The sequence below is a fragment of the Bos indicus x Bos taurus genome, chromosome 25 (assembly GCF_003369695.1).
Source record: "Bos indicus x Bos taurus breed Angus x Brahman F1 hybrid chromosome 25, Bos_hybrid_MaternalHap_v2.0, whole genome shotgun sequence".
Lineage (NCBI taxonomy): Eukaryota > Metazoa > Chordata > Mammalia > Artiodactyla > Bovidae > Bos > Bos indicus x Bos taurus.
Window position 1 is genome coordinate 5,944,501 of NC_040100.1, and position 20,450 is coordinate 5,964,950.

The 20,450-nt window shown below is 41.1% G+C and overlaps 1 protein-coding gene across 1 annotated transcript in view; it reads left to right on the forward strand.

Annotated features, from left to right (window-relative positions):
• LOC113883749 (cytochrome P450 3A24-like) overlaps window positions 1-19,462 on the forward strand; it is a 50,116-nt gene extending 30,654 nt beyond the window's left edge. The window contains exons 8-13 of the mRNA XM_027527713.1: window positions 1,687-1,814; window positions 2,908-2,974; window positions 9,499-9,659; window positions 13,227-13,453; window positions 15,964-16,126; window positions 18,516-19,462. Of these exons, the coding sequence (XP_027383514.1) occupies window positions 1,687-1,814; window positions 2,908-2,974; window positions 9,499-9,659; window positions 13,227-13,453; window positions 15,964-16,126; window positions 18,516-18,611 (842 nt within the window). The 3' untranslated portion in view covers window positions 18,612-19,462. The remainder of the gene's footprint in view (window positions 1-1,686; window positions 1,815-2,907; window positions 2,975-9,498; window positions 9,660-13,226; window positions 13,454-15,963; window positions 16,127-18,515) is intronic.
• The last annotated feature ends 988 nt before the right edge of the window (window positions 19,463-20,450 follow it).

Consider the following 20,450-nt stretch of genomic DNA (forward strand, 5'->3'; position numbering starts at 1 on the left):
ACAAGAGATATACAGAAAACTATAAAACACCAATGAAAGAAATCAGAGATGACACAAATAGAGGGAGAAATATACCACGTTCTTGGATTGGAAGAATCAATATAATAAAAATGAGTATACTACCCAAAGCAATCTGTAGATTCAACACAATCCCTATCAAAGTACCAACAGTATTTTTCACAGAACTAGAACAAATAATTTCACAATTTGTATGGAAACACAAAAGACCCCAAATAGCCAAAGCAATGTTGAGAAAGAAGTATGGAATCAGAGGACTCAACCTTCCTGTTCAACCATTTTTAATAGAGAAATGCAGATTGTCTGTTTCTTTTTGAGTTAGTTTCTGTACTTCATGTCTTTTAAGGAATTTGTGTACTTCCTCTAACTTATCTAATTTATTGGTGAACATTGTTCCTTGTATTCCATTATGCTCTTTCTCATTTTAATGTCAATAGTAATCTCTCCTCTGTTGCTGTGATGCTAGATATTTGAGCTTTTCTCTCTCTTTTTGGTCAATCCAGCTTAAAAGATGATAACAATAACCCTGTGTACGAGACAGCAAAAGTGACGCTGATGTATGGAACAGTCTTATGGACTCTGTGGGAGAGGGAGAGGGTGGGAAGATTTGGGAGAATGGCATTGAAACATGTAAAATATCATGTATGAAATGAGATGCCAGTCCAAGTTCAATGCACGATACTGGATGCTTGGGGCTGGTGCACTGGAATGACCTGGAGGGATGGTATGGGGAGGGAGGAGGGAGGAGGGTTCAGGAGGGGGAGCACATGTATACCTGTGATGGATTCATTTTGATGTTTGGCAAAACTAATACAATTATGTAAAGTTTTAAAATAAAATAAAATTTAAAAAAAAAAGTTCTTTTCAAAGAATCAGCTTTTGGTTTCATTGAATTTCTGTGTTGTTTTGATTCCCTATTTCATTAGTTTCTGTCCTTGTCTTTATTATTTTCTTCTTTGTTGTAGCTTTAGGTTTAGTTTGCTCTTCTTTCAGTGAGTTAGGGTGGAAAGTTAGGTTCATGACTTGAGATTTTTGTTCTTTTTAAAAGTAGACATTTATAGCCTTAAACTTTTCCATGAGCACTGTTTTTCCTACATCCCATTCATTTTGGTAAGTAATGGCTTCATTTTTATTTATCTCAAAGTAATTTCTGGTTGTAGTTTTGATATAGTATACAACTCATCGGTTATTTAGGAGTGTATTGTTTAATTTCCATGTATTGTTTAATTTCCGTGTATTTGTGAGTTTCCCAATTTTTGTTATTGATTTTTAATATAATTCCATTGTGGTTGAAAGACATACACTGTTTTATTTATATCTTGAATTGTTTTTTGCAGAAAACAGTTAATTAGAGTAGCAGACTTTAGTGTGGTTTATCCAAAGAGACTCTAATCCAATGATAAAAGACTATGAAGTTCAGGAATGTAATTCTGTTTCCTTGATCATTCCAAAAGTCAGAAGGGACCACTGATCTCACTGCCATAGTGATGGCCCCTTGTAAGTGGACTTGGCCTTGCTCAGTCGTTGGCTAGGAAGTCTGAGCAAAGGTCATAGAGGGAGTGATTCTGGTATCTGACCCTGGTATCTTTCCTGATTGATAGAGCAAATTATACTTGCTGTGTAATTTTTGAATTTTCACTGTGCTTTTCTTTTATCTTCTCTCTACAGTACTCTTTCCATTCCTTGTCCCAATCCTTGATGTATTAAATATCACCATATTTCCAAAAAGTGCTGTGAATTTTTTTACAAAATCTGTAAAAAGGATAAAAGAAAGTCGCCTCAAAGATAATCAAAAGGTAAGGTCTAGTGGTGGTTACATGAGGGTGTTCACGTTTTGAAAATTTGTTAACCTGTACACATATGATTTGTGTACTTCTCTGCATTTTTTAAAAAATTAGGTAGAGAAATATAGATTTTAGAACTGGGAAGTTACTAATATATCATTTTGGAGGGATGAGGAAGGTGGAGGTTGGGGAAGAAATAAGAAAATGAGCCAGAGAGTGATGTTTAAATTTAATAGTAGGCATGCATATTAGTATGTCATAGCATAAATATTGTTGAGATAAAAGTTTTACCACTTCCATTCAATAAACTGTTAAAGGATAACAATTACTATTTGAAAATGATTTTACCAATATCATAATTTTCCCATATGTTATACTGGTAAAGAATCACTTTGATTCTAAGACTCCTATTTTATAGATTGTGCAATGAATAGAAAGCCCCATCAGGCAGCTGGTGGAGTGAATTCTGTGTTAAATTGGAGCCCTCTCCTAGTCTGGCATGGCCAGGGGTCTTCTCTGGGCCATGAGGCTGCAAGCTCATTAACCCAGGTTTGCCTCCATTAAGCCTGGAGGCCAGCACAAGGATGTCTGCAGGTCAGGGGGACAAGAGTTTTGTACCCAGAATGTCACTGAAGATTGTATAAGGTTTTGAGAGGGTCAAGGCATTGAAGATGCTTCCAAAAACACTACCAATGAACTTTGCAAATGTGAGGGGATTAATTTGTGTGATCATTCATTAAGATTTAAAATTGGAAGGAGAAAAAGGAATAAAATCATGGACTTTTCCTGAGCAAACAAGTGTGACAGGAGAGACAACAGGCAACTCTTTGGCAAAATAAAGCTGTTTCAAAAGACAGAGAAACCAAAGATCAAAGAGAGTGAGGACCAGAAAGCAGTTGGATTGATGGCTGGGTTTCTCTCTGGGAAACATCATGTTCTCCAAGGTCTGTAGGTGAATGTTAGTTCACTATCTCCGGCAAGAGTAGTCAGACTTCTAATTTTTAAGGGGCCATATTCTCAGGAAAGAGGTTAAATACTGCACTCCTGATTTGTCTATGACTTCACAAGTAACTTTCTATCATAGAAAATTTCTTTCTGCTTACAGCCACGTGTGGACTTTCTTCAGCTGATGATTAACTCCCAGAATTCCAAAGAAACAGACAATCATAAAGGTAACCAAGGAGAGCTTCAGAGGGGCCACAGTAGGGAGACGCAGAGGTAGGGGGCAGTTCTGAAAATGCACAGAAAACTTTCCAGGCAGATGGGAATTTAGGCCAAATTGAAGACAGACACTTGTGCAGAAAGAAAGAGTAGGCCGTGGTACTTCCTAGAAGTTTGCAGGCACAACTTTGTTCAGAGCTCGAAGGGCAAGTATAACAAGGAAGTCATGCCCAGAAGTCAGTTATGAAATGGATCGCTACAGCTGAACCTTTGGGGAGCTTGGTTCTGATATCAGTTCTCAGGCTCCTCCAGAACCACCAAGTCAGAACCTCTGTCTGAATATTTGCATCAAGGCTTCATCCCTTCATTCATGAGGGGGCACATTGCCCCATTGTTGGTGACCTTAATTTGGAACACTTTTAAACTTGTGTTCACCAGCTTATTCTACTGTAAAGTGTAATTTTCCACCCCTTTGTTATTAACACATAACTTCTGGGAGAAGCCGTTGAGACTGTAAACATTCTGTTCCTCTTCAAATTTTCACCCATTGGTTTTATCATTCATGGATGGTTTTTGACTGAAACCATTGTTGTTATTATGATTACAACATGATGTCTTTCTAAACCCATCATTCTTCTGTATTTATGAGCTGATGTTCTTTCACAAGGAGAGCTCTCCATTCTCCCCCAGTCATCTATTTATATCAGTATATCTCATGTACAGCTAACTTACTCTCTCATATCACTCTTCATTTTGATTTTCAAATTCTCTCAGGTTTGTCCACTGGAGCCCTTTCAAGTGGGCTCCTATATATATATTACTTTTTTCTCCTGAAAAATTTTTTCAGTAGGCTATTTTTTAGCAGAAATTAAAAAGCAAAACTGAGTGAAGAATAAAGAGTTTCCCAATATACATTCTGCCCCCACCCCCACCTACATATAGCCTTCCTCAAATCAGAAGTCCATACTGGAGTGATACACTTGTTAAAATCAATGAACCTACACTGATACATTATTATCACCCAAAGACAATAGTTCACACCTGGGTCCATCTTGGCCTTGTGCATTCAATGGCTTTTGATAAATGTATAATGATATGTGTCCACCACTGTTGTATACAGAGTATCCTGTATCCTTTTCACTTATCATTTTCCAAGAACTTCCTCACTTCCTAATGCAAGGCATTCCAGCTTTCTCTTCTATTTCCTCTAGAATAAGCCATTTCTCTAAGAAATTCAGGTTCCGTTTAGTGAGAAATGGTGTTTAGAATCCAAAATCTGGGTTCTAGGAATGCTCATTGCTACCAGGGTTTGTTTTTTTTGTTTGTTTGTTTGTTTTTTTTGCTTCCAGATCCTCTCAGTGGACAATTTTCAGAACATCAACTATTTTTACACAGGAATGTAAAAATTAAAAAAAAAAAAAAAGATGTCTGTATCTACTCCAAAACACTGATGCAAACCAGCTCTCTCTCACACACAAAAAGACCCTGGTGTGTTTTAATTCCATTACATGAATACTCCTAAATGGTTAATTTGAAGCCACCAATGAATTGATAATCATCTCACAAAAGTCTGGAATTTTATAAAATTGGTTCTTGAAAGCAGGTATAAACCTACTTCAGTTCAGTTCATTTCGGTTCAGTCGCTCAGTCGTGTCCAACTCTTTGCGACACCATGAATCGCAGCACACAAGGCCTCCCTGTCCATCACCAACTCCTGGAGTTCACTCAGACTCACATCCATCAAGTCAGTGATGCCATCCAGCCATCTCATCCGCTGTCGTCCCCTTCTCCTCCTACCCCCAGTCTCTCCCAGCATCAGTTCAGCACACTCTAAATATATCTATAACTGTGTGGATACTTACTTTTATCATTCTATCTATCTATCTAATATCATCTATCATTTCTTTAAGTACATGATTCAGTACAACTTTCTGTGATGAAGGAAATAATCTGTATCTGTTCAGTTCAATATGGTAATCACTAGACATAAATATCTCCTGAGGACATGACATGAGGCCAGTGTCCCTGGAACCTGAATGCTAAATTGTATTTAATTTTAATCAATTAAAATTTGAATAGTCACATATTAGCACAGCTCTAGACTTTGAGTATTATGGAGTTTATGTTAACTGGGGAAAGACTTTGATGGCATCACAGACATCATCATTGGAGATATCATCATCTACAATCTTGTAGACCTTTATTACACTCATTTTATATTACTTTTATTATTGATTTCTTGGTTGGAGCAGGTACCACATAGAGTTGAGTGCTCTAAGTAACAAATGTCCTACTACACCCATCAAATAGCCAAGAGCCTAAGCATGCTTTGTCTCTTTGGAGAAAATAAAATTGGAGACTAGTGTATAATCACAGGGCTGTTTGATAAGTATAAAGAAGAGCAGAGAGAGGGGATGTGTACCTAGAGGATGACCTTCAGACTCTACTCTCTGGATCTTATTTTTCTAATTTTCACATCGGGCTATATCCTTCCATGGATGCATTCTTTCTTTTGCTATTTTAATGCGAATGATTAGCCTAGGATCATCACAACTCTTCAAGATTTTTGTTGATTTCTGTAGCTTCTATACATATCTCGATCATCCCCTTGAAGGCTTGTGCCCCAGGTCTTATATTACCTGGTGCCTCTCAAGGGCATAATCCATGCTTCTCAGGCTACATTGTGCACATACATCTCCACATCTCATGAAAGTTCAGATGTTGTATCCATAGTTCTAGGATGGGATTTGAGAATCTGAATTTGTATTAGGCTTCCAAATCCTGCTCATGCTGCTGGTCCATGGACCACACTTTGAGTTGCAAGAGTTTGTCTGTAGCCCATATTGTACTCTTCTGTTCCTGTAAACAAGTTTTGATAAAATATAATTTAATTTCCCCTACCATATGGTATCCCAAAGAAAGGCAATGCCAAAGAATGCTCAAACTACTGCACAATTGCACTCATCTCACACACTAGTAAAGTAATGCTCTAAATTCTCCAGGCCAGGCTTCAGCAATACATGAACCGTGAACTTCCTGATGTTCAAGCTGGTTTTAGAAAAGGCAGACGAACCAGAGATCAAATTGCCAACATCTGCTGGATCATGGAAAAAGCAAGAGAGTTCCAGAAAAACATCCATTTCTGCTTTATTGACTATGCCAAAGCCTTTGACTGTGTGGATCACAATAAACTGTGGAAAATTCTGAAAGAGATGGGAATACCAGACCACCTGACCTGCCTCTTGAGAAACTGTTGCAGGTCAGGAAGCAACAGTTAGAACTGGACATGGAACAACAGACTGGTTCCAAATAGGAAAAGAAGTACATCAAGGCTGTATATTGTCACCCTGCTTATTTAACTTCTATGCAGAGTACATCATGAGAAACGCTGAGCTGGAAGAAGCACAAGCTGGAATCAAGGTTGCCGGGAGAAATATCAATAACCTCAGATATGCAGATGACACCATCTTTATGACAGAAAATGAAGAGGAACTAAAAAGCCTCTTGATGAAAGTGAAAGAGGAGAGTGAAAAAGTTGGCTTAAAGCTCAACATTCAGAAAATGAAGATCATGGCATCCGGTCCCATCACTTCATGGGAAATAGATGGGGAAACAGTGGAAACAGTGTCAGACTTTATTTTTCGGGGCTCCAAAATCACTGCAGATGGTGACTGCAGCCATGAAATTAAAAGACACTCCTTGGAAGGAAAGTTATGACCAACCTAGATAGCATATTCAAAAGCAGAGACATTACTTTGCCAACAAAGGTCCATCTAGTCAAGGCTATGGTTTTTCCAGTGGTCATGTATGGATGTAAGAGTTGGACTGTGAAGAAAGCTTAGCGCTGAAGAATTGATGCTTTTGAACTGTGGTGTTGGAGAAGACTCTTGAGAATCCCTCGGACTGCAAGGAGATCCAACCAATCCATCCTAAAGGAAATCGGTCCTGGGTGTTCTTTGGAAGGACTGATGCTGAAGCTGAAACTCCAGTACTTTGGCCACCTCATGCGAAGAGTTGACTCATTGGAAGAGACTCTGATGCTGGGAGGGATTGGGGGCAGGAGGGAAAGGGGACGACAGAGGATGAGATGGCTGGATGGCATCACTGACTCGATGGACATGAGTTTGAACTCCGAGAGTTGGTGATGGACAAGGAGGCCTGGCATGCTGCAATTCATGGGATCGCAGAGTCAGACACAGCTGAGCGACTGAACTGAACTGAACTGACCATATAGTCTGACTGGAAAAGGGAATGGCAAACCACTTGAGTATTCTTGCCTTGAGAACTCCATTAACAGTATGAAAAAGCAAAAAGATATGACACTGAAATAGAGGAAAGCAATAGAATGGGAAAGGTTAGAGATCTCTTCAAGAAAATTAGGGATATCAGGGAATATTTCATGCAAAGATGGGCACAATAAAGGGCAGAAATGGCATGGACCTAACAGAAAAAAAAAAAAAGATATTAAGAAGAGGTGGCAAGAATACACCAAAGAACTATACAAAAAAGATTTTCTAGACCCAGATAACCATGATGGTGAGATCACTCACCAGGAACCAGACATCCTGGAGTGTGATATCAAGTGGGCCTTAGGAAGCATCACTATGAACAAAGCTAGTGGAAGTGATGGAATTCCAGTTGAGCTATTTCAAATCCTCAAAGATTACACTATGAAAATGCTGCAGTCAATATGCCAGAAAATTTGGAAAACTCAGCAGTGGCCACAGGACTGGAAAAGGTCAGTTTTCATTCCAATCCCAAAGAAAGGAAATGCCAAAGAATGCTCAAACTACTGCACAATTGCACTCATCTCACACACTAGTAAAGTAATGCTCAAAATTCTCCAAGTTGAGGCTTCAACAGTATGTGAACTGTGAACTTCCAGATGTTCAAGCTGGATTTAGAAAGGGCAGAGGAACCAAAAAATCAAATTGCCATCATCCGTTGGATCATAGAAAAAGCTAGAGAGTTCCAGAAAAACATCTGCTTTATTGACTGCACCAAAGCCTTTGACTGTGTGTATCACAACAAACTGTGGAAAATTCTTAAAGAGATGGGAATACCAGACCACCTGACCTGTCTCCTGAGAAATCTGTATGCAGGTCAAGAAGCAACAGTTAGAACCAGACATGGAACAATGGACTGGTTCCAAATTGGGAAAGGAATATGTCACAGCTGTATATTGTCATCCTGCTTATTTAACTTTTATGCAGAGTACATCATGTGAAATGACGGGCTGGATAAAGCATAAGCTGAAATCAGGATTGCTGGTAGGAATCTCAGTAACCTCAGATATGCAGATGACACCACCCTTATGGCAGAAAGTGAAGAGAAACTAAAGAACCTCTTGAAAAAAGTAAAAGAGGAGTGAGAAAGCTGGCTTAAAACTCAACATTCAAAAATGAAGATCACAACATTCAGTCCCATCACTTCATGGCAAATAGATGGGGAAACAATGGGAACAGTGAGAGACTTTATTTTCTTTGGCTCCAGAATCACTGCAGATGGTGACTGCAGCCAAGAAATTATAAGACGCTTGCACCTTGGAAGAAAAGCTATGACCAACCTAGAGCATATTAAAAAGCAGAGACATTACTTTGCCAACAAAGGTCCATCTAGTCAAAGCTATGGTTTTTCCAGTAGTCATGTATGGATGTGAGAGTTGGACCGTAAAGAAAGCTGAGCACCAGAGAACTGATGCTTTTGAACTGTGGTGTTGGAGAAGACTCTTGAGAGTCCCTTGGACTACAAGGAGATCAAACCAGTCCATCCTAAAGGAAATCAGTCCTGAATGTTCATTGGAAGGACTGATGCTGAAGCTGAAGCTCCAATATATTGGCCACCTGATGCAAAGAACTGACTCTTTAGAAAAGACCCTGATGCTGGGAAAGATTGAAGGCAGGAAAAGGGGACAACAGAGGATGAGTGGTTGGATGGATCACCAACTCAATGGGCATGAGTTTGAGCAAGTTCCAGGAGTTGGTGATAGACAGGGAGGCCTGGCGTGCTGCAGTCCATGGAGTTGCAAAGAGTCGGACATGACTGAGTGATTGAACTAAACTGACCATGTAGCTTTATTATTGTATCCTTCAAAAAAAAAAAAAAATCAAGCTGTGCCTTAACTAAAATAATTTAAAATATTCTAGAAGGAAATGCTGCTCCATTTTACTTGGAGCTAAAGTTCTTTTACAGTTCTCTAAAGGACACAGTGATAACACTGTAGATGTTAGACAGAAGTGCTGTCTCTTGAAATTACCCAGCTGTGTTGGTAGGGGGTGGCATTGCCAGGAACAGAGAGCCAAGAATAGAATAGACTTGGGAAAAACTGGATCAAGACAGTTCTTGGCTTTTTCTTGGCTCTGTGAGGCAGACACAGGGTGGAAATCACTCTCAGTTTGATTCTGAATTACTTTTACATGATTTCCCCTAGGGGTTTGGGAGTTTCACTGGAATGTCTCATCATTTAAGCTATGGTTTTTACAATGCCATGCTTTACCTAAAATGTCTTTACTTGGTTTTTGTTTTTTTTTTTTAGCTCTCTCTGACCAAGAACTCATAGCCCAGAGTATTATCTTTATTTTTGCTGGCTATGAGACCACTAGCAGTACTCTTTCCTTCCTTCTGTATATTTTGGCCACTCACCCTGATGTCCAGCAGAAGCTGCAGGAGGAGATTGATGCAACTTTCCCCAATAAGGTGAGTGATGATACCCAGAGATAGAGGCGGAAGGTGAAGCCTTAGCATGATTGTCTTCTCACCACTTCTTAGGAGATTTCTGCCCAAAACATAAGCATCAAATCATTTACCTCCTTTCCCAGGTGGTGCAATGGGAAAAAAACCCAATCCTTCTTCCAGTGTAGGAGGTGCGGGTTTGATATGTGGGTTGAGAAGATCCCCTGGAGTCAGAAATGGCAACCCACTCCAGTATTCTTGCCTTGGAAATCCCATGGACAGAGGAGCCTGGTGGGCTACAGTTCATGGGATTGCAAAGAGTCAGAGAAGACTAAGTGATTGAGCACAGCACATTTAGGAAAGATCTAAAGGATACGAAGCAAAGGGAGAAAACATAAGTACTTCGTGCTACTCACAGCAATATAAGTACTTTGAAAAAAGTGCTGGTCCTGCAGTATCAGTTGTCAGAATAATGCCAAGTAACATTCACAGAACTTCAGTGGCATCTGAAAGTGAAAGTGAAGTCACTCAGTCGTGCTGACTCTTTGTGACCCCACGGACTGTAGCCCACCAGGCTCCTCCCTCCATGGGATTCTCCAGGCAAGACTACTGGAGTGGGTTGCCATTTCCTTCTCCAGGGGATCTTCCCGACCCAGGGATCGAACCCGGGTCTCCTGATTTCCAGGCAGACGCTTTAACCCCTGAGCCACCATTTATTTCTCTGGTGTCTGCATTTGTTGTTCAGGCACTACATTGTGTCAGACTCTGTGACCCCATGGACTGCAGCACGCCAGGCTTCCCTGTCCCTCACTATCTCCCAGAGTTTGCCCAAGTTCATGGGGTCTGCATAGTTATCTGTTGATATTGGCTGGACTTGCTGTGGTCTGGGCTGTGGTCTGTGGTGGATCTAGGCTGGCCTTGGCTAAGTGGTTGTGTTGCAGGAAGGAGGACCCCTTCCAGGGCCCGAAACTGGGCTCTTGTCCAACACTCAGAAATGAATTGTCCAAGGAGACACATGTGCTGACACAGCAAGAGATTTTATTGGGAAAGGGCACCCGGGTGGAGAGCAGTAGGGTGAGGGAAACCAGGAGAACTGCTCTGCCAGTCTTGCAGGTTTTATGGTGATGGGATTAGTTCCCCGGGTTGTTTTTAGCCAATCATTCTGACTCAGAGTCCTTCCTGGTGGTACATGCCTTATTCAGCCAAGATGAATGCCAGAGAGGATTCTGGAGGTGGTTGGACATGTGGTGTCTCCTTTTGACATTTCCTGAACTCTTCCGGTTGGTGGTGGCTTATTAGTTCTGTGTTCCTAACCAGGACCTTCTGTCATAAAACAACTCATGCAAACGGTTACTATGGCACCTGGCCAGGCTGGGCAGTTTCAGTCAGTGTGCTTTCCCTAACAGTTAGACTGACTCAGCTCCACACATGCTCCTCACGTGTCTCAATCTCCACATGTTTGCTTCTCAGGGCAGCAGTAGATGTCATGAGCAAGAGGCCTAATCCCATGGGTGACTTTCAAAACTCTGCTAGAATCACACATAGCCAATATTCCACTGGCTCAAAGTGAGCCACCTGACCAACCTGAGTCAGAATGGGAGGGCATCGCAGAGTTAATGGTGAAGGGAATGGACAGAGGAAATGGTGGAGAATTGGGACCATTAATTCACTCTACTGCCCTGTGTAAACTTTAGACTAGGTGAAGCCTGGTGTACAAGAAAGGATATACGGTAGGAAACAGAGAACACAAGCCTGAGACCTGGCTGGTTTTGGATAAGTCTTATGACCTTTCAGAATCCTAGGTCCTTCAGATACTTTGTAGGGCCTGCATAAATTAGAGATGATTTTCTTCTCTGGTAAACTCCATATTGGGATTCTTTTAATTACAAGAAGATCGAAAGGCTGCTAACAGACCAAGGCTAGCTGAGACATTGCATTCTCTCCTTTTTATAAAAATACTAATAATACTAGTACTATTGGCTTATATGTGCTTACTTTATATGTCTGTTCTAAATACTTTCTTTTTTTAATTTCAATGTATTTATTTTAATTGGAGGCTAATTAGTTTACAATATTGTATTGGTTTTGCCATACATCAACATGAATCCGCCACAGGTGTACACGTGTTCCCCATCCTGAACCCCCCTCCCACCTCCCTCCCTGTACCATCCCTCTGAGGGAGAGGGAGAGGATGGGATGATTTGGGAGAATACTTTCTATTTAAAAATGTGTTTAATTTTCAAGAAATTCTTTATGAGTCAGGAGAGACTAGCCTATGCCTGAGTAACAGACAAGCCTGGGATCTCAGGGCTTTCATAGCACAGTTTTCCATCAGCCATGTGTACACGCTGAACGTGGACTGTTTGTGGGGGATGGAATGGACAGCTCTGCTTCACAGAGTCACTCAGGAAAACTGACTCAGAGCCTTCACCACCTTATAATTGCCTTAACTGAAACATGAGGCCTTCTTGTCATCTGTGGAATAAGGAACTCGAGAGTTGCTTACTGGGTTTTCAACTGATTTGTCTCTGAACTGATATAATCACCTCAGTTCACAGCCTGTTGGCAAAGCTGGTTTCCCATAACTTCAAGTGGGCTGGGAAACATGGGGACTACATGGATGCTGGGTGAGCAGTGAGTGTCTCTGCCATACTACCCTCTGGAGGGTCAGCTCCATCTGTCTCCATGTAACATATGAGATACCTGAGCTACCGGGAGATGAAATACTTCCAGACACTACTCGTGTACGTGCTGGTGATCTAGTCAAGCTGTGATCCAGGGTGTTGGCTCCTGAGGCACTCTTACCCTCTATAATGTTTCCCCTTAACTATAACCCCATGTGACAGCCATTTATCACCCACAGTGGTCTCAGATCTCAGCCAAAACTGGAGTTCTTTGTGGCATGCAGATAGCTGGACCCTGGGGCTGGAGTTGCTTGTTTAGACCTTCAGACCTTAGGGTCACACCTGCAGGGATGATAAGAGACCCTTCTAGCAGCAGACGGTGGGGTTCTGATCCTCTTGTAACCTCCCTGCATCTGAAATTGTGTTCTCATTCATACTCTTCATTTGCAGATTTGGTTTAGAAAGAAACTTGTTTCTCCCCAATTATTTATAGAGTTTTCATATATTGTTTCCAGACTGCATGTGTATAATGAAGAGCATAAGCAGTCAAGAGTCTTCAATTAAGAACCTTCATGTTGAATAGGGGATTTGCTCCTTTATACGTTCTTTCCTTGGTACAGATGTGTGGCCTCACTTTCAAAAAGAAACTGACCTATTTCACTTAAGCGTAAGGGTCCTGGTCTTGGTCACATTTGTTCTCATGAGAGAAAAGATACACTCCATGACAACCTGTGGTGTTTCACAAACTATTTAGAGAATTGTTCTGGTGTTCTTCCATTGTCGTGACTACTGCCCATCTCAATGGGCATTGAGAGGTCAAATGACGTGTAAAATGTCTATAAATGCTAACGTCCTTTCCAATTTAAATTATTCCCTGGAGCTCCTAACATTTCAGTAGGCCTACATAGATGGAGTTGAAGGTTGATCTGATATCTTAATTTATCAAAATCTATTTCTTTCTTCCCAGGCCCCTCCGACCTATGATGTCCTGGCACAGATGGAGTACCTTGACATGGTGGTGAATGAGACTCTCAGAATGTTTCCTATTGCTATTAGACTTGAGAGGCTCTGTAAGAAGGATGTGGAAATCCATGGGGTGTCCATTCCCAAAGGGACAACAGTGATGGTGCCAATCTCCGTGCTGCACAAAGACCCACAGCTCTGGCCAGAGCCTGAGGAGTTCCGTCCTGAAAGGTACAAGAGCCCAGGGAAGGGGCCCCTCCTGATCCAGTTGCTCAGAGCGTATGCTGACAACCCTCATTATGGATAACAAATGTGTGACTACGTAATTGCTTTATTTTACACCTTTTTATTGTTAACTGTCTTTTCTTATTCCAAGAACATTATTTGATTAAATAACAATTAAAATTAAAATAAATAATAATTAAAATTTAAAATTTTACCAACCGTGAACTAGAGAAAAAAAATTTAGCTCTGTACATTCTCAATACCTTAAGCTTTGCTATTGTTTAGACACTAAGTTGTGTCCGACTCTTTGCAACCTCATGGGCTGTGTCCCACCAGTCTCCTCTGTCCGTGGGATTTTCCAGGCAAGAATACTGGAGTGGGTTGCCATTTTCTTCTCTAGGAGGTATTCCTGACCCAGGGATTGAACCCATATCTTGTGCATTAGCAAGTGGATTTTTTACCATTGAGCCACCGTGGAAGCCCAATAACTTAAGATAGGTCTCATTAATAGTGAAATGTAAATCCTGTGGACATTTTTCTATGCATATACCCATTGTTAAAACTTGGAATGGCATTATATATAGTCTGATTTTCAATTGCTTTCTTTATTTAACAGTAAACTATAAACAACATTCTGTGTTTTTTAAATATATTTATATATCTTGCATCTGCTATAATTTACTTAACAGCTATATTATTTTAGGTGTATTGGTTTTTATTCCTTAAAGTCTGTCTGTCTGTTCTTGTTAGTTCTTTGAATTCATCACTAACATTCCCATATTTCCATTGCTTTAAACACTGGCTGCTGTTTCCTCCATTATTATTTTGGGACTGTAGGCTGAGGCTAGCAGTCTCATCCCAGGAGGTTCCAGGAGCCTCAGTGAGGATGGACACACAGGTGCCCTCATTCAGTCTGTGGCTGCAGACCTGAGCAGCTCCCTTCTGCCTCAGTGTTTGGTGACCTTTCGGAGAGAAGTCCTCTGGTCTCTAGATGTCTAGACTTTCTCCTTGTAGGGGTTAATATTGTCTTCTGGGAATTCAGAGTCAGGGTCTGGTTTGGGCACAGATTGGACTCTGGAAAGAGCTGATGCTCTTCCATTTATTTTATGGTGAGCAAAATTTGGATTGAAGATTTTAGCACCCTAGCTGGGATCTAGCCCTTTATGCTGCTGCTGCTGCTAAGTCACTTCAGTCGTGTCCGACTCTGTGCGACCCCATAGACGGCAGCCTGCCGGGCTTTGCTGTCCCTGGGATTCTCCAGGCAAGAACACTGGAGTGGGTTGCCATTTCTTCTCCATGAGTCCCTGACTACAAGCTCCCTGATGGCAGGGATGTGTCTTGTTCACCCTGGTGTCCCTAGTGCTAGCATAACTTGTACCTGTAACATTGTTGAAAGAAGAGTCAGAGTCCACCAAGTCCTCCGTCCTGGACCAGAAAACCTCAGTGTTTCTCTCAAGTTCAGCAGCTCCCCCTCCTGCAACCTCAGGAACCTGAAACCAGAGACCACTCACTGTAGTTCCCTTTGATTCATTCAGCAGTCAAGCAGAGAGGTAGTACTCACCCGTGGGTGGCAGGGACTGGGCCAGGGAGTGGGAAATCCAAACGTTAAAGCCATTATTAAGAGTTTTGGACATATACACTGTATATTCTATAGGCAAATGTCTATGAATCATGTTTAATGTATCTGTTTGTGTCCATTCCCTGCTCAACAGCCATCAACCAGGTCTGCACCACTCACATGCTGCCCTTCGACTAATTCTCCATGCATCTGAAATCACATTGTCTGTAAATATTCCAGAATAGTCTCCAAAATAGGGACTCTTTAAAATGCACAGAACCACAATGCCATTATTACCCCAAATCCACATATTTTCTTAATATATTCAAATATTGAAGAGTCAAATTTGAATTGAACAGAGGTCTAACTATCAAGGACTTTATAGATTTGTGGAAATGATAGACACAGAAATCAGTGATTGAACCAGAGTAGAGTTGAGTCATATGCCCACATAAATCTACTGACCTCAACATTCTCTGTATGTGAGAGGAAGAGACACACATACACAAGAGGAGGGGAAGGGAAAACAATTGAAAACTAACAATTAAAATATTCAGAGACATTTCTCCTGCTTCCTTCATCTCTGAGCACATGACCAATGTCAGTGTTTACAGAGGCAGGAACCCAGTCTTCCTTCAACCAGTCTCATTTCCTAACTGCCTTTCAGAGCCTGAGCATCTCACCAATCTGAATGTAATTTCATATTTAAAGATGCATTTTCTTTAAACATCCTTCATCTCATCTTCTCACCAGGACTGAAAGCTCCTGTGGGGTCTGGGGGATGAGAAGGCCCTGGGGCTTACCTTTCTCACAGCAAATCAGCACAGCAGGATTCAGTCACCCGCCCACAGGAGTCTCCCTTATGCTACTGGTTGAGGGTTTAAGTTAAAACCTCAGACCTGGAATTCCAGTGACTTTTCTGTTTGATTCACTTTTTCCTCTATGGTTGTGGATCCAGGTTCAGTAAGAAGAACAAGGACAGCATAAATCCTTACGTCTACCTGCCTTTTGGAACTGGACCCCGAAATTGCATTGGCATGAGGTTTGCTATCATGAACATGAAACTTGCTATCGTCAGAGTCCTGCAGAACTTCTCCTTCAAACCTTGTAAAGAAACACAGGTCAGCAGTTCACTCTGCATAGTGTTTTACTGAGATTTTTTTAAGTGAGATGTATCTCTCTGTGTCTATAAGACTGTGATCTATTCAAATAACAATTTAGTTTACTAGACAGAGAATCTGTTTGAATCCATCTATGACCTTTAACTGTCTTTCATCCCTGGAGGGCTAAGTCTGTGGCTTCATAAAGACCCAACTGTAGAGGTCATCTAGAGTCAAGGCAGTTAGCACGACACTACTACACAAAGTCCAGTGAATTTGAGCAACTTTTAAAAATTTGGTGTCACATCCACTAGAAGGAAGGAAAACGTCGTACAAAGTTGTGAGAGCAGTGATGACCATGTCATGACTTTTCAGTGATGCCCTTCTCCATGGGAACTTACAGAAGCTCTCCTGACAGTGATTCTCAGCCACTATTTGTATAAAGAAATTACTAGGGAGAAATATCCCGATTTTAAGGTCATCTCAGACTCTCCAAAATAATTTCCCCGGAGTGTGGCATTGAGAGCACCCCCACTGATCCTCCTGTGCAGCCACAGTGATCCCTGAGTGAAAGCATTTCTGCTGGATGGGAAGGGCTCCCACAGCCCCTCACATGCCAGGAATCCTGCTGCCATCCAGCTGGGCTCCCTTTACATTCTCAGAATGACTGTATGTCCTCTCTGTCCACCCTACAGTCCATTCTCCCCCTTCGAGTTCCAGTTCAGTCCTGAGCCCCTCCATGCAGCCTCCCCATCCAGGCCAGAGCCCACTCTCCCCTCTGCTGTGTTTACAGGTACCACAGGCTGGCGTCATGGGTCCTACCACCTGACAATACTTTGACCCTGAACCAGCTAGTTTGGTTCCTTTGTTTCCTTTATACCTAAGAAGGTCATTAACTCTGTCCCCTTATTTTATTCCTTCCATAAATGCTCAGTGGTGCCTTGATGTCATCGAGCAAACGTTTAAGGAGTGACTTGCAGTTGATTACAGCTCTTGAACACAAATATGGGACAGTTTGAATTTTAAAAATTTATCAAATGTCATTTGTGTTCTTGCTTGTTTTATGTGTGTCTGTGTGTCTATCTGCAGGGAAAATGCTTACCGTTTGAAAGTTTAAAATAACAATTTGTTGCAGTTATAGCAAGACCTGGAATCACTCTCTGAGGAGCACACAGAACAGTTGGCATTGATTCATCTCAAGCATGGCCCTAAAATAAGGCTTTTTTCTAGGAGTCATACATTTAATAAGCAGCTGCTCCCTTTGAGTAGTTTTCTCAGGGAAGAGGAGGATAGAGATGTTTCCATTTTACTTGCAGGCATCTGTGTGGGCGTCCTGTAAGTGTGCACACACAGCGGACTCAGCCCTGAGAGAAAGGGGGCCTCGGGCATGCCTGGGAAGGGCAGATGCCGCTGCAAGCTCCACCCAGTACCCCATGGGCTGGAGCTTCTCCCTCCACAGCTCCTTGCTTGTCCTTCAGTCAACTGAGGTTAGAAGGTCACTCTGTTGGTTCCCCCAACCCAGAAGGAGTGACTGGGTGAGAAAGGGGCTAAAAATCTCAGACAAACCACTGTAGGTCTTCAGAAGTTCACCATTTGCCCTGCACTTGGAACCAGGGCATGTTTTTAAAAAAATAGGCATAATGCTTCATAGGCATAGTGCTCAGTAGATATTTTTGTGCAATGAATGATGAATGAATGCTTTCACTATCCAGTCTTGATATAACTTACAGAGTAAGTACAGAGAATCAAAGATAAAGAAGGGAAACTGGATGCAAGTGATCAAAGGTACAAACTTCTGATTATAGATAAATAAGTACAGGGATATCACATAAAACGTGATGATTATAGTTTGTGGACATTTTTAATATAATTAAAAGTATAAAATTTTAGACATAAATTTTAACATAAAATTATAGACATTTTTATGTAGTAGAAGGGAATAGATCCTAAAAGTGCTCATGAGAGAAAAACAGAATTTTTTATTTTTCTATCTCTATGAGTTGATGGATGTTAACTAAACTTATTGTGGCTGTAATTTCATGATATATATAAGTTAAATATTTATACCATAAATCATTTATATCTCAATAAATTAGAATTTTAAAAAATTTAAGTGAATAATAAGGGACTACTAGAAATGATTTTGTGCCCATATATCTTATAACACGTTAAATAGACCAATTTTCTGAAAGTCATAATCTATTAAAATTGAATCAAGGAAATATTGGCAGCCTGCCCCTCCCTATAGCTGTTGAACACATTGAATTGGTAGTTTAAAAAAAAATCAAAAATACACGATGCTAAAGTAGCTTGTATATTGTTGTAAGGCATTATTGTCTGAAATGTATCTTGTCTACTTTGCTTCTCTTGTTGGTGGTGCTTCATTCACTGGTTCTCTTAACTATTGCAGATCCCCTTGAAAATAAGCAGTCAAGGAGTTTTAAGACCGGAAAAACCTGTTGTCCTAAAGGTTGTGCTCAGAGATGGAACCATAAGTGGAGCCTGACTTTCTCTAAAGACCTGGGCTTTGTTCTTCAAGGAGCTGTGTCCCAGAATTTCAGGGGGCTTGATTTACTTTGTGGTAAAACTCAGAAATAAAGACAGCCTTCATCTATTGCACTTGCTGGATGACTAGGGTATCCACACATTTGTTTCGCTTTCTCAGTGTCTGTGTTTTTATATATTGCGTAATATGAAAGAGGTGACTAATGAGGGCCAGATATGTACACTCAGCTTAGCTGATTCTCAAAGGACCATCTCCACCCACCCCCAGTTAGTAACATCTACTCATTCAGAGCAATGATCAACAAAGAAAGTGTCTCAACAGTTTTATCAGCAAATTAATGAAAACAAGAATTATTGTGGTGACTGAAGTTCTGACATTTATTTGTATATCACAGGTTTTATTTTATATATTCTAAATCAAATATTCTATTGAGCAGCTCTATAGACAACTCTTTACAAAAGTATTATTTGATACTTTTAATACATCTTGCACTTTAGGGGGAATGTGTACAACAGAATCAGGGAGAGCCAGTCACTAAACACTTTTGACCATCACAATCCCTGGTGGGTGGGACCTTTTCAAAACTGCTATTTGATATATTACATAGGTAAGAATTAATCCACAGTGATTTTGCCCATTTCTTAGAGAGTATGTTCATAGCTTAAATCTATGTTTTTTGAGCACATATTTTATATAACAACAGACACATATACTATTAGCTTTGATTAAAAATGTTCATCCCATCGCCCCTGATATTTCTGGAAGGCAGGAAACAGGTTTTCTTGAAGTGTCTTTGTTTTCCACCCTCAACCCCCAACTGTCTTAATACAATAAATGTGGAATAAAAGATGGTTGATTGGTCAGTTGATTGGGGAGAAAGGCTACAGTCACTGGTCAGTTTCAGTTGATATTAGAAGCTGCACACAGCCCTTCCTTTCCCTTTTCTGCCCCTCCCATCCACAACCCCTTCCTTGCTAGGGTTTTCCTAGATAGTCCAGTCCTAAAGCCATTGGGAGAGCACAGAAGATGGGCAGCCTTACATTCAGGGTGTGGGGGGCTCAGTGGCTCCGAGTTGGAGACTGTGTAGAGAGGGGAAGTATCCACAGAAACAGCAGCCAGGCATGGGTGTGGGAACATAGGCTAGGAGAAAGGAGTGTCCACCCTGAAGCGTGGCCTGGCCAGGGCAGCCAGAGCCTAAATAGGGTGTGGAGGTCCGAGGAGGATGAGGAGGGCACCATGAGTAGACAGGGGTTTGAGTGGCAACAGCTACATAACGGGGGATTGATTGAGTAAATAAATATATTATGGATAATGCTACTGTAGAAGAGCAGAGAAATAGCTCCAGAAGGAATGAAGAGGCTGAGCCAAAGTGGAAATAACACCCAGTTGTGGATGTGTTTGGTGATGGAAGTAAAGTCCGATGCTGTGAAGAACAATATTGCATAGGAACCTGGAATGTTAGATCCATGAATCAAGGTACATTGAAAGTGGTCAAACAGGAGATGGCAAGAGTGAACGTCGACATTTTAGGAATCAGTGAACTAAAATGTACAGGAATGGGCAAGTTTAATTCATATGATCATTGTATCTAATACTGTGGGCAAGAATCCCTTAGAAGAAATGGAATAGCCATCATAGTCAACAGAAGAGTCCAAAATGCAGTACAAGGCAAACTATTCAGTACCACAGTAATCCAAGTCTCTGACCCAACCACTAATGCCAAAGAATCTGAAGTTGAATGTTTCTATGAAGACCTATAAGACCTTCTAGAACTAACTCCAAAACACCAGTCCTTTTCATCATAGCAGACTGGAATGCAAAATTAGAAGGTCAGGAGAT